The following is a 23,906-nucleotide window of genomic DNA, read 5'->3' on the forward strand; positions in this document are numbered from 1 at the left end:
TTAGTCTGACCTTGGGCAAATTCCATCTCTGTCTCTGCTCCGGTATCTTGCACAACACTGAGTATGATGAACCTGCCTCATGGGGCTGTTCTGAGAATTAAATTAGATGGGCACAGTGTTTGGCAACCGGGTAGAACTTCAGAAATGTTCGGAATTATTAATGTCCACTCTGTAAGTGGCCAAGAAAGAGACGGACTCAGCTCAGCTCTGATTTCAACCCCCTTTGCTACTCAGTTCCTAGTTTAAGACCCAGCTGGGGTCACCTCCTCTCCACCTTGGCGAGGTGGGCCTCAGTTCCTCTCTTTAGAGATGAAGGCACTGACGCTCTGGCAAGCTTCCAGATGATGCTTTTTCACTTTGCCCAACTGTCTCTCGGAACTTCTAGGAAGAGTTTTATGATCTTCTGCCCTCTCCGGGGCTCCCTCCTTTCCAAGTTGAGTAGAAACCCTTCCCCCTCTCTCCTCTATGAGCTGGCATCTGGGCTGCTTTCCTGCAGATACAGGGCCGGGAGCCCCTTGCAAGTCCTGTTGGAATCGGATCTTCTCCGGGGTCCCAGCTCCTAGCACTGGGCCTGTAAAAGAAAGGCTTAGACATCTTTGTAAAAGAAATGGACGGGTTATAATCAGGTAACTCAGCACTTGATATGATTTGGGCACATCCCAGCCCCCAACTCATGTGGGAGAACTGGAGGAGGGGGTGGGGCTGGGGGGGGTGGAAAGACACTGAATGCATTTGATGTAATTCTTGACACCCTGCTAGAGGTCAGTGGAAAGATACTTCAAAGAACATTGTCTATATTCCTAAGAAATGTGGCTGAATTTCAAGACTATGATAGGATGGGCTTGAGGGCCCAGGGACCAAGGCAGAGGGAAGAGTATCCGATCAGTTCCCTAGCATTGTGTTTGTTACATGGAGGAAAATGCATTCTTTGCCATAACAGACAAGGGGAAAGATGGGGTCTCTGCAATGCCCGACGCTATTGCTATAGAGAGGAGCTGTCTGGGAATTTCTGTACTAAAAGTCCGTGGGGAGCCACCTCATGATGGCACCCGTACCCCATTCTCTCTCCCCCTGTCCTGCTTTATTTCCCTCATAGCATTTAGTCCCATCAGACACATCAAGACATTTGCTTAGTGATTGCCCCCTTTCCCACCTCCCAGGTCAGCGTTCTGTTTGGGTTCCCAGCTGTGTCCCCAGGGCCTAGAACACTGCCGGCACTTAGTAGGCTCTCCATAAATATTGTTGACGGCCGAAAGTTGTGAATGTCCATGCTGTCACACCGACCCCGCCGCGAAGTGGGCCAGCCGGGAGTTGGCATCATTCCGTAGCACGGGGGATGGGGGAAGCAGACCCAGGGCAGGACCCTACTGGCCTGGAGGGTGGGAGGCTGCGGCTGAAGCTGGGAGACCGGTTCTCCAGGCTGTGACCTTGGGCCAGCCCTGCGCCTCCTGGGGGCTGGGGTTTCCTGGTCTGGGTCAGGGTGGCGTCGAGCACCGCCCCCACCGGCCCCAGCCTCGGCAGCGCGCCCCACCACCGGCTCACCGGGCTGCGGTGACTCGCCCACGGTCACCCCCTCCGCGGCCCCCCCGACCCCCGGCCCCCGCAGCGGCGTTTTGGGGTGGGGGCCGGCGCGGGGCGGTCCCGGGCGCCCGCGCGCGCTGACGCTGGGCCCCGCGATGCGCGCGGGGACGGGGCGCGGGGGGAGGCGGCGTCGGCGAGCGTCCTCCTTTTGTGCGAGCGCCCGCTGCAGCTCGGCTTCTCGAAGGTAAACAGCGTTTCCTCTTCCTCCTCGAGGCGTCTCTTTCCTTTTATAGTTATTTCTCGCCTGGCACTGGCCGGGGCCGCTGCTGCCGCTGCTACTGCTGCCGGCCGCGGCGGGGGCCCGCTCGCCGAACCTGTGGCGGTGACGTGAGGACCGGCCAACCCGGAAACGGCGGCGGCGGCACCCGAGGCTCCGAGGCTCCTGCGCTCCAGCGCCCGCGGACGCGCTCCCCTCGCCGCTCGCCGGGCCGCCAGGTACGTGCCCGGGGCCCCGCCGCGCCGCCGCCCGGGCAATCCAGGCTCGCCCGCGCGCCACCGGAGCCGCCTGCGCCCGGCGCGGGTGCGGGTGCGGGCGCGGGGCGCGCGCGACGGGTGCGGGGATGGGGGTGCGGGCCGGGCGGGCGGCGGTGCGAGAGGGGGCGCCGCAGGGGCGGGGGCGGCGCGGGGTGCACCCGAGGACGCGGCGCGGGTTGGGGGGAGGGCGGCGGGGCGCGGGGGGGCGCACACGCCGCGGGGTCCGCCGCCCGGGTCCACGCAGCGGCGGGGAGCGCGCGGGGGGGCCCGCGCCAGGAGAGAGTGGGCGGCTCGTGGTGGCTCCCCACCCTCCCCGAGACCCCTCCTGCGGGCCAGGTGAGGGCGCTGGTCCAGCCCCGGCGCAGGTGCAGCCCCCAGCTCACTTGCATGGGGGCTGGGAAGGCCAGTAGCTTCGAATAGAGGGAACTACAGGGGGTGAGCAAAATCTCCATTGGCCTTAAGACTTCCTCCTGGGGGTAAACCACCCGCTGTGTGTTAAAGAGCACCTTCCTCCTTTGCCCTTATTTTTCACATCATCTTTTTTTTTTTTTTTTTTTTTTTTTTTATGGACAGTTCAGTGCAACCGGGGTGGACGGCTCCTTGCAGCCTGCAGGGCTTCCTGGGGCTACGGTCACACACGCGGGTCTCGAACCTGTGTGTCCGTGTTGAGGGTAGGAAGAAGAGGAACCCGGACTTCTCCTCGTGGGAGTCCGGGGCGGGGTGTGGGTGGGGGGGCGGCATTTGATCCCCGCCCTGCTGCAGAAATGGAGCCGATGGGGGAGGGGTTGAGCGGGCAGGAGGCCCCAGCTGGGGAGGATCACGTGGTCTTTGCCACCTAGTTTAATCCTGGCCCTGCCACCTTACTAGCTGTGTGACCTTGGACAATCGCTTACCCTCTCTGAGTCTTAGCTGGCTGGCTGGGAAATGGTGTGCTTTGAGTAGGGCCTAGAGAAAGTCAGCGTGGACGTCCTGGCCTGGAGGGGGCGCAGTCATGGGAAGGGTCATTGCCACTCTCCTCCCCTCCAATTCCTGCCCCCCCCCCCCCCCAAGGTGTCCCCTGGGCACATGGGAGCTACCGGTAGATATTTGTGAAATGAAGAGCTGGGTCGTGAATTTTAAGACGTGAGTGGGGGTGGGTCTGCATATTGGCATACTTGCCAGTAAACAGCCGTCACGCAATCCCCAGAGAGCCACATTTTGCCACCTGGGATCTGTGTAATCCATCCCTTCCCCCCGAGGAGGATTATCTTGTGAAAATATTGATTCCTTGTGAAAAGGAGCTTAAACTCTGACTTTGAGCCTCTCCTATTCTTGAAAGATTGCGTTCTGTGGAAATGAAAGGGAAGCATCATTTTGATTGTCACTGCCAGATGACTGTCCGAGGAGGGTTGCCAGAGCTAACAGCTGGGCTGTTTTCCCAGGCTTGGGGGTTCCTGGTAAACATGGAGGAAGCCGTTGAGAGGTGGTTTTCTTCCTTGGTGGGGTATGTGGCAGTGGTCGGCTGGCCTGAGTTTTCTTCCCGGGGAGGCACGTTGGAATTTGCATTTTGCAGATCTTGCTAGACTTTTGGCGTGGGGAGGAGCAGTGCGTGCGCTGAAGGAGACCAGGAAGGGTTAGGGTACAGGGGGACCTGGAAATGACCTGGAAATGACCAATAAAGGCTGGGTATGGGTTTCTGCACCCTCACTTTGGGAGATTGTTTTTCTCGGGTAATTTTGCATCTTCCTTTGACAGCCTGCCCTCTCCCTCAGCTTCCCAGAGCCTTCGCGCTCCTCTCCTTAGGATCTTAGCTATGCTTTTTTCGCATCCGGAGGACAGGAGGTGGAGCGGGGTGCGTACTATTGCATTGTAATAGGCAGGAGCAGGCCCCTTTTATGCCGCAGCCTGGTGCCGTTTGAACCACGGGCAGATTCATTTTAAGACGTGGGGTGCTCACGGTTACCTGTCACAGAGAGGTTTTATTCTTATTGCAAGACTTCACGAGTGTGGTGGGACTTGGGCCTAGACTTCTCATCCAGGAGGCAGCTGACTCAGGATCCTTGCACCGTCTTCCATCAACAAGCACACTCTCCTCTTTTTTCTGTGGGCCCTCTGCCCTCCCCTTTCTGAAATGGCCTTTGTGGTTCCACTGGCACCTGGCAGGCTGTCCTGGCATGTGCTTGGGTACACGGTACACGTTTTGTGACAGACGAACAAAAAGGGGTGGTTTCCTCCTTGCTCTTCTACGGAGGTACATTTGGTCTCCACCTCAAGGGTCAGGGCCTGGCCTGTCGGTGACCTTGAGTTGTTCTCTGGCAGTTCCTCCCAAGTGCATTTTGATTCCCTGTTCTGGAATCGCCAGCTCTGACAGCTCTTGCTTCAGGATACAGACTGTGGCAAGGGGGGACTCTAGAGGGACGCCGTGGCCTTGTGCTGAGCCACCTCCTTGTTTGAGGAGACCCCCGTCTCGTGGCTTCGGCAGCCTAGGACCTGGCCATCTTCAGGGAAAGCATGTCCCAGCGAGCGCTGTGGAGGCAGTGTTGTGTCAGTGACGAATCAGATTTAAAACGGGTCCGCTGTAGCTACACACTGGTCCGGCAGCCTTAGGGAGGTTGCTACACTCCTGGGACCCCCCTTCCTCATCCTGGAATGGGTAAAATCATCCCTGCTGCAGCCAGTCCACTTCCACAGGCTCCTGAGTAAGAGGGCAAGACCCAAAACCACACGTGCACTTTTGCCTCTTACTGCCCCGTCGGCCGGTCACCAAGGGTCAGAGCCTCAGTGTTCTCACCTGTTAAATGGGACCGTTCAGCTGGATGGCAATTCTCATCTGTTTCCTCAGCTGGAGCCTCTCAAAGGGCAGACCCATTTCTCTGTTTCAACTTGACTTGGAGCTTCTCCAGAGAAGTAAGTTGAGGCGAGGTAGGGGGGTGGGGGGCGGACTGGCTGATTTTATTCTTTTTCACCTTCTCTGTCTGGGACACTTGATACAGGCCCGATGATTGTTAAGATGGTGTTTCTCATCCATTTCCGAGGGCAAAGGTCTTTTTCTCCCCGACTCGCTCATAAAGTTAACTCTTGATGTGCTCCTGGCCCTCACTTCCTGTGTTCTCACCACCTTCGCACGGACGCCTTGCAGCTCTCACAGCAACACCCGAGTCCCTCTGATTCTCAGAGGGGCAAAGGTCCTGTTGCTTGGGAATGAAGTGTTTGATGGTCTGAAAAGGAGTAGCCAGCCTCACCAGGTTGAAAGAAAGAGTAACTTTGTAGCCAAGAGCGCATGAAGTTAAGGGCAATTCTACTTTTCCCGTCCTTTTCTGCTTGTGGCGGCTAGTGGGTATGGCCTTAGGGCCCAGGCTGCCTGGGTTCACATCCTGGTTCTGCTGCTTACTAGCTCTGCAATTTTGAGCGAGAATTGTCCTCTCTCTCTGGGCCTCCTTCAGCTTGGACATGAGGGTTGTCGTGAAGAACAACTGTGACATCTCGCGCACCTCCCAGCTCCGGGCATGGCACATAGGGGGTGCTCCGCCAGTGTGGGTTCCTCTCTCCCCCTCCCTAGGGGTCTTTCCATCCCCACCCCTGTCCCATTGTCCCGTCCCTCTACTGTTCCCCTGGGAGTTGAGCCCTGGGCTCGCAGCAACTTCCCAGATTCCAGTTCAAGGCTCCATGCTTTCCAGAACCCATGTTGACTGGCCGTCATATGGTGCTTCCACTGAATGGGAAGATAATTGTACCAGAGCTTGTCAAGAAGAGTAAATCGGGGAGTCACTGAGTTTACGTTCGTCCCATTGATTTTTTTTTTTCTCCTTTCCAAAGACTTACTAGCTGCCATCTGCTCCGAGGGAAGGAGACATCATGTTCATAAATATATAAATAATCGAAGTCAACGAGGAGATTTGTTTAAAGAAGTGTGGCTGAGAGTGATTTTAATAAATATTTAAGATGATCTGATACCATTAGAGGAACTGCAGGGTTTATTAAAAAACTGGAAACGTGTTTTGGAAAAGTTTCTTTTCTTTCCAAGTTGAATAAATGTCAAGAGTAGGGAATGAAGGAGAAGCACTTTCTGAGCATGGACTCAGGGCCTATGAGGGGCAGGTGGCCTGCCGATCTGCTTGTCTCTGTTGGGGACATTGGCAGCTGGGCAGTCATCCGTTCATAGGGGCTGATGGGTGAGGAGGATGGCGGTAGCCATCCACGGAGCCGAGGGTAAGGGACCTCAACATTTTGGAGAGCTGCTGGAGCTTCCTTGAGACTCGGGGTGGGGGTGGGGGTGGGGATCCATCAGGTAGCACATGCCTGGAATCACCCTAGGGCCTGTACATTTCAGATCCTGTTTTGAGAATCTGTGGCAGTCTTCTAGAAGGTTCCTAAGACAAATCTCTTTTGGTTAATGACAGGCTTCATTTTAGGGAGTCCTCCTAAGGCCCATAAGTTGGGAGGCTTCTAGGTGGTCAAAGCAAGGGATGTGGGGTGGGGAGCCAGGGAGCATCTTGGAACAGTGCTCCCCAAACTGGAGTGTGCCCCCAAATCACTTGGGGTTCCTTTGCAGATTCTGAGTCAGAAGTTGGGGTCCACTGAGATTCTGCATTCCTTGTGCTTTCCCATGGGAAGCTCTGGTCTGTGGACCGCATTTTGAGTCGGGAGGGCATGAAGGCCCCCACCCCCTCATTCCCTCAGGACCTGGACTGACCTGGGTGTGCATCTGAGTATGACACCCAAGGGCCCGAAGGCCACCGACGGTTCAGTTAGTGGAAGAGGCATCCATGCCCATAAGACATACAATTAGTAAGATGGAGGCCTAGAACAAAGGCCAGTGAGAACACAGAGGGGTGGCAAGACGAGAGCCCTCCTTTATCTACCGCAAGACCTGTGTCCTCAGAACAGTTGAGGCGGGGAGGGAAGCAGTGCGAGTGCAACAGGTCTTCACACGTGGTTTGGGCTGGGAGGATTGAGCAGGAAGCTCATGCTCAGAGCATTGGGGTTTAGGCCTCCAGTATTCTGAATTTAGCAGATGAGGGAACTGGGACCCAGAAGGGGAAGCATCTTGCCCAAGAGGCCAGATCAGGCCTGGAACCCAGGTCCTAGCTGGGCCTCTCCACATGGCTCCCCAATGGCTGCCCATGGGTGTCTTGGGGTGGTCCCCAGTGCAAAGCAGCCCCAACCCAGGGGCTGGTGCCCGCTGGGTGTCCTGTTCCACCCTGAGTGATCAGGGTATCAGTGCTGGTCACCTTTCTTCAGCAGAGGACTAAGCATGTAAACCCTCAGTGGAAAAGAAGGCCTGAGGCAGGAAAAGTGACAGTGTCAAGTTCACAAGTGCTCAGAGGTTGATGGCCCGCGTGCCCCCCTCCAGCATCTTCAGGTGTGGGGAGTACAGTGGGGTGCATTGACGTGGAGGAATCCAGGACGGGAGGGGGCTTGGGCAGCGGGTGCCTTTGCTCCTCGATTCAGAGAGTTCCTGGGACAGGCTCTGTCTGGCCACTTGGAGCTCTTTGGAATTTAAACCCAGTGCCCACTCAGCAGACCCCGTTGCCCCATGGAGCTCCAGGAGCCCCAGCCCTGCTGCTCAGCATTGGCGTGACCTTGGGCCAGACCCGCCCCTTGGTGGGCCAGGGCTGTTAGGGCTGAAGCTGGACTGACAACGGCCAGCTCTCTGGGTGGTTTGAATGACTCAGTAGGGCAGTGTGCAGGAGAGCTGCTAGCCAGCCCCTGGCAGAAACCCTCCCCGAAGATCCCCCTCCCCCAGGACCTCATCACAGGTGAGCGAGGACTGATCTGTCCAGTGCAAGTCGCGGGCCAGGGCCGTCCTCTTGGCAGAGGTGCGAGGTATGGATTTGATGGGAGGCGGGTGTTTCTTCAAGATAACATCGCATTGCTGCGGTGGCTTTACGGAAAACCAGAGGCTATGGTTGGCCCCTCTTGGAGTCTCCCTTGACAGGGGACACTGGCAGGGTGCAGAACAGGACAGCTGGGGCCAGCCATGTCTCGGGTCGCCCCCGGCACCTGTGCCGTGCAGTCTGGCAGGTTGCACAACCCCCTCGGGCATCCCCGTGCCTGCTTTGCCGCTTCGTTGTGGCTCTTGCATCAGAAGAGGTCTGAGTGTGGCTGGCTCAGGGCCTGACGGCTGAGAGGTGCTCTAGAGTTCAAGGCCGCGATCCACACAGCCTCGGGGACTGGGGCTCTGGGAGAGGAGCCGGCCCACCAGTGGAGGCTTTTCCTGCGAGTCCCTGCAGGGCCCCAGCTTTGCTCAAAACCAGAGTTGAAGTCGAATGCAGAAGACAATGTGGAAGTGAAACTCGTCAGTAACATCCTAAAATGTCTGCTCTGGTCCCCGGAACTCTGGCTTTGTGTACTGCTCTGAGCCCCGAGGCACCAGACGACAGGCCGTGTGCCAAGATCACAGGGGCCTGTGAGTGGAAGCTGAGTGATCTTTTCCGGTCCTTTCTGAGCGTGTCTTCACTATCGGTGTTCAGCTTGTCACGGAGAAGCTGGGTGTATCCTGTTCTTCAGTGACTCTCACTAAGTGAGCACCTACTATGTGCTGGGCCTGGTGAGGGGTCTGTGTGGGGATATACAGTGTGGGTCCCTCTGCCACCCACACAAGGCCCTAAGGGTCTGTGCAGTTTGAGAAGGAAGGTTTTATTCCCTCCGGCTACCCCAGGCCCAGCCTCCTGCCTCACCCCTCCCTAGGCCCATTCTTGTAACCCAGGAACTGGAGATGCTCTCTGGCTGGGTTTGGGGACAGGATAGCAGGGAGAGTCCTTTGCAACCCTTTGTGCAGGCTTTTATGGCCCAGGCCAAAGCCTCCCAGATCATAGGGCTCTCATGAGCACCATGTGGTAGGTTTTGTAATTTTGTTTTGTGTCCGTCTCCCCTGGAATGATAACAGCTTCCCCTGTTGAGCGTGGACAACGTGTATTTGCATATTTTATTTCTTACGGTCACAGGATCTGTGTGAGGCAGGTCGTGTTGTCCCCATCTCACAGGCGAGGACGGTGAGAAACTCAGAGCTAGAAGGAAAACGTAGCGCGCCAGCTGGAGTGCCCCCCTGCTATTCTGACTACCTCCTTCAAGTGAACCTTGGCCGTAACTCCAAAAATGTCCGAAGGGAGCTGTCTGCAAAGAGTAGCCATGCAGCTGCTCGGTGCTGCTTTGGAAGGGGGAAGTTTCCGTGGGAGGCATCTCGGCCACCACCGTGGCCAGAACCGCCAGCCGGTCAAGGAAGGTCAGAATTCATAGAGTACTCTTGCACATAGAGGGGTGACTTGGGCTAATTTGAGTGGTGAGGGGTTTTTTCTTTGGTAAATTCAGTGTGAAACTGACTCACACTATTAATACTCCTCCTGATGCATTTGGTGTCAGGATTTGCAGCACATCGCACGGTCTGCGGGCACCCCCACAAGAGAGAGATTTGGCGGGGAGATAGGTGCTGTGGGTTCATCCTTTGGCAGGGGGTTGAATTTGAAAGGAAAATCTCTGTTTTTGGACACTGGTCATTGTAGCCTTGAGAAAATAAGTGACATAGTTTTAAAACGTCTGCTGGCTCCTCCCATCCATTTTCAGTATGTGAACTTGCCAGAACATTCTGTGTGCGCGTTCCCGCTTCCCCAGTCCTCCTTTCATCTGACACAGTGTGGGGTGCTTAAGCTTCCTGGGTGGAAGGGCCAAGAAGCCGCGTTGTTAACGAGCCCTTTCAGGTGATTGTAGTACAGAGGATCCTGTTAGAGACTCAGCTGGAGAAGCCTCAGGCACTGTCATGTCTTACCCCCGTACCGTCTGTTTCTAACTTGGGGTGTGCTGCGGGAGGGGTGGCTGGTGTTCAGAAGGAAAGGACATTGAAGATCACCTAGTCCCATCCTTCCCAGGCCTTTTCAGGCATGGCTCACCTAGGAAAGAGACTCTGTAAGGCGTGGGTCAGGAGATGGGCGGTAAAAGAGGACACGTCTCCTAGCTAGAGGTGACTAGTTCCAGGGCCACCTGCCTGGAGTGCTGAGGAGGTCAGCATGTCAACACAGGGGGCTGTTGTCTGGAAATCCCAGTTGGGCAGCGCTGATTCTGTTCAGACAGCCAGCGGAGGCCCAGGGAGGTGATGGGAGTGGCAGGACTTTGAGGGTCATCCAGGCCAGTCTTGGAAAGGATGAGGGAGCAGGCCAGGGAGGGAAAAGGCCGGCTGAGGGCTGCACAGCTGGCTTGGGGCCCAGCGCGAGCCTGTCCTTGGTAGGCAGCGTATAAAGCTGGGGCCCTCCTCCCGGCCCTGGCTGGCCTGGGAGGCCTGGTTTCCTGTTGTGATCTGAGCCTGATTCTCTGTCACTACCTAACTGACGATACACCCTCACGACCTCAAAGCACCGAAGGAGAGGAGAGCTTACGTAGCAGAGTCACGTCTTAGTCAGGTCTTCCAGAAGTCAGTGCACCACGGTGAAATGATGTCGGATGGTCTCCCGGTTTGTCCCCGAGGGACAGTTTGCATCCGTGTGGTTTCCTGTGTGTGACGCTGTGCAGTAACAGGTAGGAGTAAATGGAAGGTACAAACGGTAGTGTGTGATGTACAACCCAGTACCGTATCCAAAAAATAAAGCGAATCCAAACTAAGCACAACCAGGCAGAACACATTTTTACATTATTTAAAGTTTTGTTATTATTTTATGAGATTTACTCATTTATTTGATAGAGAAAGAGAGAGAGGAGGCAAGTGTGCATGGGGGGAGGGGCAGGGGCAGAGGGAGAGATTGTCAGGCCGACTCCCCGCGGAGTATGGAGACCGATGTGGGGCGAGATCACGACCTGAGCCAGAACCAAGAGTCCGACGCTGAACTAACTGCAACACTAGGCACCCTTTATTTAAACTTAAAAAAGAAAGAAAGAAAGAAAGAAAAGCGTTTGGCTGTTTGAGTAGAGCTGGATATGGCTGAGTTTAAGCAGGACGCGACAGGATTCCACTCGTGTTGTGGCACATCGGGGACCTCCTCAGAACACGCAGCCGTCCTGACACGGTGGTGGGCTGCGTCTGTTACGTGGGTGTGCGGGAGTAGTCCAGGGCTCTCTTCGGCTTGAGTGTGATTAACTTGGGAGAGAATTTTGGGGGGGACCAGCCATCCTGTGTTGTGTGTCAGACCCAGAGGACAGACAGAGGCAGCCTCTCTCAGTCTAGTGAAGCCTCAGTCTTTCTTTCTTTTTTTTTTTTTTTTAATAAAAGCAAAGTCTCGGGTCCCAGCAACCCCTAGAGTAGGACCTTTATGACTGCCATTGATGCTGCAGTCTTGAGGAGGGGGTCCAATGCCCCAATCTGGAGTTGATCTGAAAGGGCTCCTGGGCCCCTGAGGGACCCCAGCCTTGGGAGATGACCCCGCTCCCCGAGGCACTGCCTCCCAGTGGGACCTTCTCTTTCCCAAGAAGTGTTTCTCAAAGTTTCAGTGGTGAAATGCAGGGGAAGTGTAGAAAAACACATTTGCATACTTGTGACTTTACCCTAGACCTCCCCTTGCGGAAATAGATGAGGATAAACGAGGTATGACTTTTGGAGCGGCTCCACCCCCCCTTCCGCCAGCCACTCCCTTCACGACCAGGAATGTGGTTGGAAAATGCCTCTCTCAGGTAAATTGATCTTTGGCTCAAGACCTTGGACACTTAAAACCGAAAGAAAGGGAACCTGATCTTCCCTGCCCCATCACATTAAGTAGCTGTTGGGGTAGGAGGGAGGGAGTATTTGATTCCACTTCGGAGCTCATTTGTATGTGTATTAGGGAGCTCCCGCTCAGCAGGGGAGAGCTGAAATGCCCCTGAGAGTGCATGTGCTGATACACAGAGATTGGAATGTTCTGGAAGAGCTCGCTGCAGAGAAAACTCAGCGGGCGTCCCTGTCCCCACCCCATGATGCCTGTGAACAGTGTCTCTGTCCCATGAAGGCACCTGTATCTTTTTGCTCGTGGCCAACTGGGTCTTCCAGAGACCTTCTGGAAACCAGGGCAATTCATGTCAGGAGCCATGAAGATATTTGTAACCTTTGACACAGTGAATCTATTTCTTGGAAGCTTTCCTAAAGGAGCAATTAAAGATATGGACAGAATGTTGCGGAAAAATCACCAGCTCAGGGGGCACCTGGGTGGCTCAGTCGGTTGAGCATCTGACTCTTGGTTTCAGCTCAGGTAGCGATCCCCAGGTCCTGGGATCGAACACCCCATCGGGCTCTGTGCTTAGCAGGAAGCCTGCTTGTGATTCTCTCTCTTCCTCTCCCTCTGCCCCTCCCCCTGCTCCTCCCCCTGCTCCTGCCCTCTCTCTCCCCCTCTCTCTAAAATAAATAAATAAAACTTAAAAAAAAAAAAAGATTGTCCATTCAGCCCCTTTTACAGTAATGCAATAAATTAGAAGTAACCTAAGTGTCTGAAATGTACCAAGTACTTGGATCAGTTTTCCTGCAGCCACTCAAATGAGGGCTCCAGAGTCTGGGAGGAAACTGAGAAAGCAGTTATTTGTAGGAAAAACGTTAGAAGGAAATATACACCAAGATGGCGTCCGAGGCTGTGCTACGGAGATATGAATATGGATAAATTTCCTTTCTCTCTTTTATGCATATTCTGCAACGTGGTTATGATATTACTTTGGAAGGAAACCTTCTCTCCCCTCTTCTGTGTTCCTGTCTTGTCTCTTCTAAGAAACCTAGAACTCTACTGTTTGCAGGGAAAGAAGGAAAACCCATGTCTAGATCATTTTATAAATAGTATACGACAGAACAGAGCATTCACTAGAACCGAGGCCCAGGCATCCCTGAGGTTAAAATATGAACAGGCCTGGTGGGAGACTGGAAGACAGTTGGAGAAAGACACAGCCACTGGTAGTTCTTGAAGGTGCAGACCACCCTGAGCAGAGCCTCCTCGACCCTGGGGAAGGAGCCACTGTCGCCCTTTGACAGAGATCCTGTGACTTTTCAACTCTCCCCCCCCCACACTCTCCCCAACACCTCCCTGCCCCCGTTGGCAACTGATGGCGTGAAGGGCATCTGGGGACACTACAATGCCAGCGACTCTTGTCAAGGCCCATGGAAGCTACTTTCAGGGAGAAGTGAGGTGATTGACAGCTTCCCGTGAAGAGTACCAAATGTTTTCTGTTTAAGTGGCGCAGGGTCTGTAAGGGCCACAGTGAGCTTCTGGTTCAGATGGAGGGAGCACTTGTCCAGCGCGTTCTTAGTGGCTTCTGTGCACAAGCACAAGGTCCCCTCCATCCACCCCTGCCCCCGCATGGGGGGGCGTGCCTTGACCTCTCAGGGAGTGGGATGGCTCTTCAGAAGCTACAGCCTGTGCTCTGTGGCAGGACGCATGGGGCACGGAAAGGATGCATCAGCCTTCTTCTGAGAAACCCAGAAGGAGCAGCCCCAGGCTCCTCAGCGGGGGGCTGAGCTATGCCCGTGGATGGGATTGCAAATTACCAGACAGTCTCTATGGTACTTAAAATGCCGTTTTCGCTCAAGTTTTGTGTCTGTCATGCAGCCCGCTTGTCATCTCTGCCTGCATTTTGGAGAGGTTCTAGTTAAAAACCCCTTAGCCTTTTTTTAAGGAAGGCACTGAGCATCCAAAGGCGCCTGGTGCACAGGTGCCCAGTGGATAGTGATGAATAAGGATATGAATTAATGTTCTGCTTTGGGTGGCAAATTGAAATTGGAGTGTTTTTTTAAACGCTCATTTAAAACCCCAAGGTGCATCATCTTTATGTGTGTGTGTGTGTGTTTCTGTGTTCAAATACGAAGGGGGACACGGTTTAGCATCTCACATAGACACTGATTGTCCCGAGCATCCCTCGTTTCCCCCAGTCCCGTTGCCCTCTGGCCTCCTGTGGGCACCTGGGCTGTGCCCCCAGCAGCTGGCGGAGGCAGGGGTGTGGAGATCAGGCAGATGTGCCGCTGTGGGTGAGTGAGTGAGCTGCAGCGCGCAGGGTCAGAGGAAGAAAGCGAAGGACCAGGGCACGGAGTGAGAAGCTGGCGACAGTAGGGTGCCTGGCAGCAACCCCCTTCCCTGTCGGCACCCGAGCTCCCCTTCAGCTCAGCAAATGGGAGGTTTAGTGTGAGATGGAGCCCTTGGGAAAGGGTGAAGCCTCTGGCCCTCCAAGGTTGCATTTCCCTGGGGTCTCGGTTTCGGGGGCTCCTGAGGGGTCCACTGCTGGGCACACAGGCCAGCTGTGCCACTCTCTCTGGCTGCCACTTCGCTTCTCTGAGCTTCCCCCTCTTCACCTGTGGAGCAGCCATCAGGAAGCACGCATTACTCAGGAGTGAGTTGGGTAATATGGCTGTCACCTCCCCACGTCCCCATCCTAATGACCGTACCCGGAGCACGTCGTCACCTTGCACCCTTCCAGAGGGCATGCTGCTTTCTGCAGGGCAGAGGAGTCTATTTTAGGTCTGCCCTGCTCTCCTCTCCCCTACCTTCCCTGTCCCCCCGGCCCCCTCCCTCCTGCCCTCCTGCGCGCCTTTCTCAGAGCATGGGACAACTCCTCTGTTAGACTGAATAATTGCGAGCTAACTCTAGGAACAGACGTCTATGAATAGATGTGCTGGGAGAAAGCATTTTTGCCAAGTTTGAGCTGAGCTGAGTATTGTCAGCACTGAATTAAAGATGAGCTTCCTGGCTCTCTCTGTTCTACTTAGCATTGACCAAACACTATGTCTTGAATCTTTAAAAAAAAAAAAAAAGGGGGGGGGGAAGAAGAAAAAGTCAGAAAGTGGCTTATGTGACAGCAAATAAAGTCTAATCATAACACTTTGCATCTGTACATGCTCTGTGTTTATGCTGTGGCCTTTTCCATTAAACATCGCCAGGTCCTGGGGCTAGGCCTTTTTCTGGTTCAGGTCCACGCAACAGGCTCACAGCAGGCCTTGCTCCAAGAGTGTTTGCAGAACTACTGTGTCCTATTTTCAGAAAATTGAAGCCCAGAGAGGTTGAGTGATCTGTCTAAGGCTACACAGCTGGTCAGGGCCAGAGTTGGGCCTTAAGTTCTTAGTCCTGGTTAAACTCCACTTGGTGGTCTCCTCACAGATGCCCCTCAGGCCGACAGGGAGCTCGGAGAGTCGGAGACACAGTGTAGCTGAGGGAAGGAGCACCCCTCCTTTATCCTGGAGGCTGGTACTCCTCGTTCTCTCACAATTAGCCTCTTCTCACGGTAGACACGTAACCGTCCTCCCCTCTCCATTGCCTCCCCCACTCCTTGCGTGTTTAAGTGTCTTCTCATTTGTATGACCCTCTCTGGGATTCCTGCAGAGTTCCCGAGGCCACCTGAGGTTGTGTTGTGCGGTGAACAGCAAGTTAGTGCGTAGCCCGGCGCTTCTGCTGTGGAACTGAGCGCAGGAAGACATTGGTCGTCCATGAGTGAGGACTGTCCTCTCTGTTGGATGATCCCAGAGCTGGCTGTCCTCCAGACCAGCCATGGTGTCTTGTTCCAGGCTTTCCGATGTCTTATCTGTAGCTGTGGGCTTTCATTCACCCGACGCATCCAGAGCCCCTACTGTATGCTGGGTACAGTACTGTGGGCTCTGTTCCTCCCAGCAAATGCTGCCCTGTCCCCTCAGCCAGCTCTGGGCCCCGTCGTACTCGGGTCCCTGTGCCTTTGGAGTCTACAGACCGCAGGAGGCTTTTGGAAGGCTGTGCCACAGGTAGCCACGGGGAAGCCTCCCGTTCCTCTTCCTGCTCCTGTTTTGGTTCCAGTGAGCAAATACCCTGTCCTCACTGTTTTCTTGCCTTCATCCTCTTCTTCCCTTCCCACTTTCACTAAGCAGGCATTTAGCATGCCTGTGTGCTGGGATTTGGGGCAGGTCCCCCAAGACAGAGATGAGCAGGGTGCGGGCTCTGCTCACAGAGTCCCAGACTGTGGGAGGAGATGGACATAAAAACAAGTCAGTGTATTAATATGCGAAGTATTAAGGACATAAAGATTTTAAGACTTGGAAAACAATGACACACGTTGTTTAGGGGATATAATCCTGTGGGGTAAGAGTAGAAAGAGGCACAGTGGTAATAAGTGTCCAGTTAGGATAGTGCTTACCTCCGGGGAGCTGGGGTGATGAATATGTTTGGGGTGGGGGTACCCAGGGGACTTTGTATTCATTGTATTTTATTCCTTAAGCTGGGTGGTGGGTACAAGGGATAGTTTGATTACTCTTTACATATTTTTTTTGTCCATTCTAAATATTGCACAATAAAATTTTTAAAATAGAATTTCAAGTAAGAAGTTGTTTGGAGACGCTAGCCTGGGAGGGTCTTAAGCGACATTTAAAAATTTCTCCTCTCCTGGGCGCCTGGGTGGCTCAGCTGGTTAAGTAACTGCCCTTTGTTCAGGTCTTGATTCTGGAGTCCCGAGATCAAGTCTTCATCGGGCTCCCCGCTCATCGGGGGCTCTGCTTCCCCCTCTGACCTCTCCCTTCTCATGCTGTCTCTCAAATAAATAAATAAATCTTAAAAAGAATAATTTCTCCTCTCCGTACATCTGGCTAAGCCCTGTGCCTGGCCACGCTCACATACTCAGGATGCATTAAAGTGAACTCTGCTGGAGGGGCTGGGGAAAGCTTTACAGAGAAGGTGATAGTTAGTGCTGAATTTTGAAGTCCTGTGCTGGGAATAGCATTTCAGACAAAGGGAACAGCATGTGAAAAAGCAGACAGGCCAGCATTCAGGGAGCTACAAGGTGTGAATGGGTGGATCAGCTCAGCTTTGGGGCCGTCCTGCAGTGCGCGTGCGGGGCTCGTGAGCAGTCCTGCGCAGAATGCTCAGAATCCAGGTATGCTTGGCGTCGACTCAGGACGGACTCCACTCTGCTGCTAGAACACGTCCGTTTTCTGAGCGTGCTTCAGTGTTATCTGGGCCTTGGCTCGGTCAGAGCTGGTATCAGTCCAGGGAGATGGACTTCAGTTTCAGGTGCTGGCAGCCGCCGGTACACTGAGGCTCCGGTGAAGGAATTGGACCTGCAGAGCGCAAAAGCTGGTGATAAATTTCATCTCCGACAGAGAAGAGCCCAGGCTGCCAATATGGGACACAAAGGACTCATCTGGGAAGCTGTTCCAAAGAGGGGGAGGAGGCAGGAGGGCCGCGTCTCGTGTGGGGGGTAGCTGGGGGAATAACGTGTATTCAAGATCGTTTTCTTTGGAAACATTGCGAAGCCAGCGGAACCTCTGGGGAGTCAGATTAAAGCAGTGATGGGGAATTTCATCAGTGCTTAATCAAAGACATCGACTGTTTTCCGGGCCTCACTCATCCCCTCCCCGCTGATATCTTTAATTGTGGAAACTTGTTCTTCACGGTTTCCTTAAGGCTGGCCCTGGGCCTCACCCCTCATTTGCCCCCTTTGATCTCCGGGAGGTCATCCACTTCCTGGGGACTCCTGGGGGCTCCCGGGCGGCTCTCCATTTTGGCCCCTTGTTTTCAAATTCGGGCCAGACTCTCATCCATACTTCCGAAGAGAGGTGCTTCTCCTCACCCCAGGTTCCTGCCTGGACGGAGGAAGAACATGGTGTGCGGGCAGGTGTCGCTTACGTGTCTGGTGCAGTGACCCCATGAGCTAGGTGCCTTGGGAGGTGAGGAGACAGGGAATGTTCTGGAAGAGGGCAGCCTCAGCTTCTGACATTTCATGAGGCACGTAGGTTCCTCTGCTGAAGGTTGTCCTCAGCTGACCTGCCGGTCCACAGATTTTTAAATGCTGTCTTGACAAGCTCTGTGACAGTCTGGTGGCAGGAGCCGGGCGGGAAAGCCACATTGGCTGCATGGTCCTGGGGAACCTAGCACGGATCTCCCACCGGGGACTAATTAATTCTGCAGGAAGTGACGGTTTACATGTTCCCTGGGAACACGGGCGCCGCGCACATCCCTGGGCCTCGGCCTCGGCCTCCAAGCTTCCTCCCTGCCGGACTTGGTTAATTACGGCCATGGTTGAAACCTCACAGCATCTTCCCCTGATTTTATTCGTCTTTCCCCGCGTTTCATCTGCTTTCTCTTAAACCCTTTATTTGGGTGTGTGTTTATAGACCCTGAGTGAACACAAATCCTTGACTTTGGTTAGGAAGCCAGCAGGGGCCGGGCTCATTCCATCCATGCACTGTGGATGTGGGCAGGAGGGTAGATGGAGGCTGGGGTACGCTGATGGTTACAGAGGGACCTGGGGGTGAAGACCACGTGGTCTTCCCCTGACCATAGACCGCGTGCCCAATTCAGCTCAGATTACCTCCTGACGTCATCTGCTGTGATCACTTGATGTCCCCTGCAGTCCGTTCACTCATTCATTCGCCAGAGGGACACCACTTGGCATCACACCACTTCGTGGTCAGACCTCTGCGGGCAGGTAGTGGTTCTGGTGCATTTGCTCTGCTTCTCTGCCCCCAGGATAGAGCCTAGCGTGGGTGCTCAGTAAATATTTGCTTAATGAATAAACGAGTGCCTGACATTCCATCATTAGGCATCCATGTTTTTTCCTTTAATCACAGGCTCTATCTCCTTGTATCTTAAAAAATGCCCAGAAGGAGGGTGTAGAATTCCCAACAGTAAACTGATCACAGGAGGGCAGATGGGGTTCTGTGGCTCGTGGGAAGAGGGAGAGCCAGAGCTGACTGGGGTATCAAGTCGGTGCAGAATTTGGTATGAAGAGTGCGATTAGAGGCCCCGCTTCTCAGACACAAACTTCCTGATCTAGATACGAGGTGGGTGGGGCTCATTCCACTCCCCAGGGGCTGTGTGTGGGGCTCATTCCCCTCTGCTCTGAGTAGCCCTCGGGATACAGTGGTGCCTGAGGTGGGAGAGTCCCTGCTTCCACTAAGCCAGGGAGTTTTGATTGAAAGACATTGATGATACAGGGAGCTGTGTATGGGGTGGGAGACATCAGAGTCAGCCCGAGAGACCAAGGAAGGCTTCCCAGGGGAAGAGGCTTCCAAGACGGTGGGGGCTGTGTTTTATCACTCTTCACATTCCGGCTCTAAGCAAAGTGCCTCACGTGTAAACAGGTGTTCAGTCAATGGTGAATGAGGGAGTGTGCAAAAGGGCTTAATAAACCAGAAGGTGATGCAAATGGCAGGTGTTGATATCCCGATTTGTGGAGGATAGAGCAGAGGCACCTCAGACTAATATTACCTGTTTCCTGAGGCCCGACTGTTGGCAAGAGCTAGGGTGTGTGCTGGGACACCTCAGGCATCCACGTCTGCCTTTTGTCTCCCCACTCAGGGAAGCAGACTGCCCAAGGCTTGACATTTTTAAACAACTCAGTAGGATCCAGATTGGACACGCAGCCCTGGTCCTCTGGACCGTGGTCCTGGGGCTGGTGGCTGACTAAGGAAGTAGCTCAGTGTGTGTGTGTGTGTGTGTGTTTGGACATGGAGTGAGGCCCCGCACATGCTGAAAGAGGTCTACAGCTTACATTCAGACCTCCTCTAACCCTCCGCCGCAGCTGCCATCCCCAGAGTAAAAGGCACTTTGTTTCTTTCTTCTCCGCTAGTTGACTGGACTTCTGGAAGTCAAGGACGGCAGCATATTCATCTTTGTAACCCAGATACCCAGCGCAGGACTTGACACATCTGGGTCTTAGGACAGTTTGCGGAGTGAATGAATGCATGAAGGAACAAATGAGTGAATGAATTCCGGATAATGGCCGCGAAGCTGTCCAGAATGTATCTGCAGCCTCGTGTCTTTATGTGGTAGAGGGAGAGGGATGTTTCTGGAAATGACCTTTTGCTACTGCTTTAGATGTTTTGCAATAGCAGATACTTGAAATTCTGCTTGACACTTGCTCTCTGTGGTGAGAGATGAAGAAACACTTCCTTTGTTCACACTTGGCTCTGGCGCTGTGTAGACACAGGCAGGGGCCTCACTTCTGCCACCCTGGGAGTTCCTGAGTCCACTCTAGGGACCAGTTATGGAGAGAAAGGGCTCAGGGATCTACCATTACTTAATTTCTGCAGTTCGCTGCATTGGTGTGTCCCATGAACACTTGCTGTATTTGGGGTACTTAGCATCCTTTCCGCCCTCCTGTTTGGGGGAACCTCCAGTGTGTAGGTCTTTGAAGGGGGCAGAGCTCAGCCTCTCAATACAGAGGCTGAGGTAGACCAGACATTCTTTGTCCCTGCCTTTGCTGGGCCACGTGGTGTGGGTCCTGGCCGAGGGCCATGACGGAGCGGCGGCAGTGAGCAGTCCTTCGGAATCGGGAGTCCGGTTGAGAACAGCGAGTGTCCTAAGCTGACATCCTGTGGCATGGCCTTGGTCACATGTCTCCTCTGCCCAGTCTCCCTCGCTGCTTTATCCCAGCCTAGCTCTCTAGCCTGCCTGCTACTTCTGGGGCTTTTCATTATTTTCTCATCAAATTCCCATTCTCCATAAAATAGTCATCACCGACTTCTCTTGTCTGTAATCAGTAACCCCAACTGAGCTGCATGGCCAAGGCCACAGCGAGGCCCTCCTCTGTCATGCAGACCTTGGAAACATGGTGAGATGGGCACCCTTGCCTTGGGTGCTCTCCTGTCTTCTGCTGCCTCCCTCTTTGCGGTGGAGACACTAGCCAGCCCACTCAGGCTTTGGAGACTCCATGCCTGACAGTTCAGGTCTCTAAACATCGGTCCACCTACTGTGTGACATGTGGCACTGTGCGCATAAGCACAGGGGTGCAGAGATAACGCATCTGTGATCCTGGGCAGTAAGGGGCTTGGGGTCCAGCTGTGGAGACATGTACATTGTTGGATGATTCTGCTCAGCAAGGTGGGAGGAAAGAGCCAGACAAAGGTGCTATGTTTGCACAAGGGGACCCCTTGTGCAAACAAGGGGGGACGTGCAAAGAAGAGGCACTGCCTGAGCTGAGGGTGGGAGGATGCAGGGCATTAACGAGACCACATGTGTGGATGGGAGGAATTTTACAAAAAGGCTCCATACAACCAAACCAGGGAGGTGACAGGTATTCCGGTGGGTGGGGGGTGGAGGGTGGTGGTGGCTGGTCGGTCTGGAAGGAAGGCAGAAGCCTGAATGCAGGTGACCTGTATTCCCTGGGGCCAGCAGAAATTTTCTGTAAGGAACCAGATGGTAAAATTTTAGCACCTGTGAGCTGTACGGTCACAGCTGATCTACTCTGCCACGGTTGCAGCTGAGCCATCACAGGCAATCCATAAATGATGCGTTATGGCTGTATTCCCATAAAACTTTATTTTTTTTATTTATTTATTTTTAAAGATTTTATTTATTTATTTGACAGAGAGAAATCACAAGTAAGCAGAGAGGCAGGCAGAGAGAGAGGAGGAAGCAGGCTCCCTGCTGAGCAGAAAGCCCGATGTGGGGCTCGAACCCAGGACCTGGGATCATGACCTGAGCCGAAGGCAGCGGCTTAACCCACTGAGCCACCCAGGCGCCCCTCCCATAAAACTTTATTGACAAAAACAGATGGTTGCCTGACTTGGCCCATGAGCTGTCGTTTGCTGACCTCTGTTCAATACCATACTAAGGAGTTTGTACTTTCTGAGATTATGGAGAATAAAGGTGCTTCTACTTGCTGATAACAGTAAACTCAAGTCAAGGTGGTTTGGCGAGGAAAGGAAATTAATGAGCACGTGATGTGTAACTGAAACATTAGGTAAGCAGGCATTGGACCTGGGCCCTGGCTTATTTCTCTGTTCCCTCAGCTCTGCCCTCCCTTGTAAACTTCATCCTCGGGCTGCTTTCCTCATGGTGCTAACATAGCTTCAGCAGTTCCAGCCTTCACACCTACTTCTCTTCCCTAATTCTTAGGTTATATGTGTAGCCTGAAGCCAATCTCCATGGCTACGAGAATGCTGTGTGCTGTGTGCTGATGGGCTAAGGGTCTGGCCAGGGCCGCCTGGACAGGAGACATGGTCAGCCCTGCCCAAGCCACATGGCTGCTGCCCAATGGGCAAGGGTGGATTGGGTCCACTCATGAGAGTACTGTAAGCAGAAGAGTGATGCAACCCAGACATGATTTCTAGAAAAGTCTCTGGTGAAATTGTAGAAAAGAGCCAGGCTAGAGGGAGGGACATTGTGAGGAGGTTGTTTCTGAGCCTGGGAGCCAGTAGCAGAGGAGTGATGCTGGACAGTGAAGGAAGAAAACTGGGGATGGATTGGAAAACTGGGGATGGGACTGACAGAACTTGTGTCTGACATGTGTGAAGTTGGCAATGGGAAGGAGGAAGTGAGAAGAGCAAAGTTATTAAGAAACACCAGTCTCTAGCTAAGTAACTAGGAGAGCTAGATGAGGAGCGCCGGTATAAGGGAAGTTCCGTGGGAGTTCTGCAGTGAACCAGATGAAACAGTAGGTGTAACTTTACCCAAGGTCACCTCGCCTGGTTCCACCTCCATGTCCACCCACAGTAGACACCATCTTTGATTTTTAGAATTTAGGGACAGCCAGGAAAAGCTGTGCTACCACAGAGGAAAGGTTGTTCTTCTCCCTTACCCTCTATCCCATTTTGCTTTGGGTGCCAGGGTGCTCAGAGCCAAATTTGTACTTAGTCATCAGCAGCTGTAAACGGCCCTTAGTTCAGTCTCTTTGCTTTGTTCCCACTGTCACTTTCTCTTTCTGTTTATTCTCTCCATCTGTCCTACTCGTGTTGCAAGTTATGCCAGATCTCTCCTGGAAGGAGGCAGGGTATAAACAAATAAATGATAAGTAAAGAAGGAAATCAGGACACTGTTGATCTGGAGGCTGAATTTCTACCCCCTTCATAAATATTGGTCTGAGTCAGATTCATCTCATCTGTGGCAAGTTGGCTGATCTTGGATAGTAGAGACTTCAGGTTCCTGGAGGAGGGAAGGGCCCCATGTTACCTTTACTTCCGTTTCTCTAGCATTTATCACAGTGCCTGGTGCATCCTAGGTGCTTATGAAATGTCTGGAAAAATGAAGTGAATTAATCATGGCAGAGTCACGTGTTAGCATTCCAAGTGTTGTTCAGGGGTGGCTAATAGTGTTGCTTCTCACTCTTTGACAAGTTGGCATGATGCTGGGGGGACATTCCCCACCCCACCCCCCATTCATTCTTCCTATTGCTCCTATTGAAAACGTAAATCCGGGGCGCCTGGGTGGCTCAGTGGGTTAAGCCGCTACCTTCGGCTCAGGTCATGATCTCAGGGTCCTGGGATCTAGCCCCGCATCGGGCTCTCTGCTCAGCAGGGAGCCTGCTTCCTCCTCTCTCTCTGCCTGCCTCTCTGCCTGCTTGTGCTCTCTCTCTCTGTCAAATAAATAAATAAATAAATCTTAAAAAAAAAAAAAAGTAAATCCGTGGCTTTCTGTTGTCACTGTCACAGTGACATTGACACTGTCACTGTCACTAAAGGGAGCCTGAGGTCCTGAGGCCCCATCCCCTGTCTTCCTGAGTTCTCCACTGGCTCTCTGCTCTTCCTCACCTGCTGTAACCCACCAGCCTCTTTACGTTCCCTGGAAAACTGGGCTCCTTCCACGCTTGGTTCGTGTTGTTCCCTGCCGGATAATGTATACCTGGGTCTTTGCAAGGCAGATGCTTCCTTCCTCGGTTTCAGACTTTCCCCTTCATGTCAAGACCCCATTCCTTCCCTTCAAAGCTCTCCTCTCGATCTGTATGTGGTGTGTGTGGCTTGTGTCCTGTAATTCCTATTAGTTAGGTCTCCCCCCCACTACCACCCCAAAAGGCAGAGACTACTTCTACCTGTTTGTTCACCTTGGCTCCCCCGAGTCCTGCCCCACCCCTGGCACTTGGTAAGTACTCACTCAGTGAATCCTCGTTGAATGAAACTGGGCTGGCCATTCATCCATTCAGCCAATATTTATTGAGCACATACTAAGTGCCCAGCAGGCCCTTGCTGTGTAAGACTTAGGGATTCAACAGGGAACAGAAGGGACATAATGTCTGTCCTCCTAGTGTTTTCTTTTTAGCTCCTCAGCCTG

General features: G+C 53.5%; 1 protein-coding gene across 3 annotated transcripts in view; it reads left to right on the plus strand.

Annotated features, from left to right (window-relative positions):
- The first annotated feature begins 1,661 nt into the window (after positions 1-1,661).
- Positions 1,662-23,906, plus strand: part of CYRIB (CYFIP related Rac1 interactor B) — a 145,425-nt gene continuing 123,180 nt past the window's right edge. The window contains exon 1 of one of the 3 annotated variants that reach the window (XM_047723731.1): positions 1,662-1,765. In XM_047723731.1, the coding sequence (XP_047579687.1) occupies positions 1,677-1,765 (89 nt within the window). In that variant the 5' untranslated portion in view covers positions 1,662-1,676. Of the gene's footprint in view, positions 1,766-1,810; positions 2,017-23,906 lie in introns of those variants that run through there. The other 2 variants (XM_047723732.1, XM_047723733.1) reach the window with 2 other exon arrangements.

Source organism: Lutra lutra, chromosome 4 (assembly GCF_902655055.1).
Source record: "Lutra lutra chromosome 4, mLutLut1.2, whole genome shotgun sequence".
In the NCBI taxonomy this organism is placed as follows: Eukaryota; Metazoa; Chordata; class Mammalia; order Carnivora; family Mustelidae; genus Lutra; species Lutra lutra.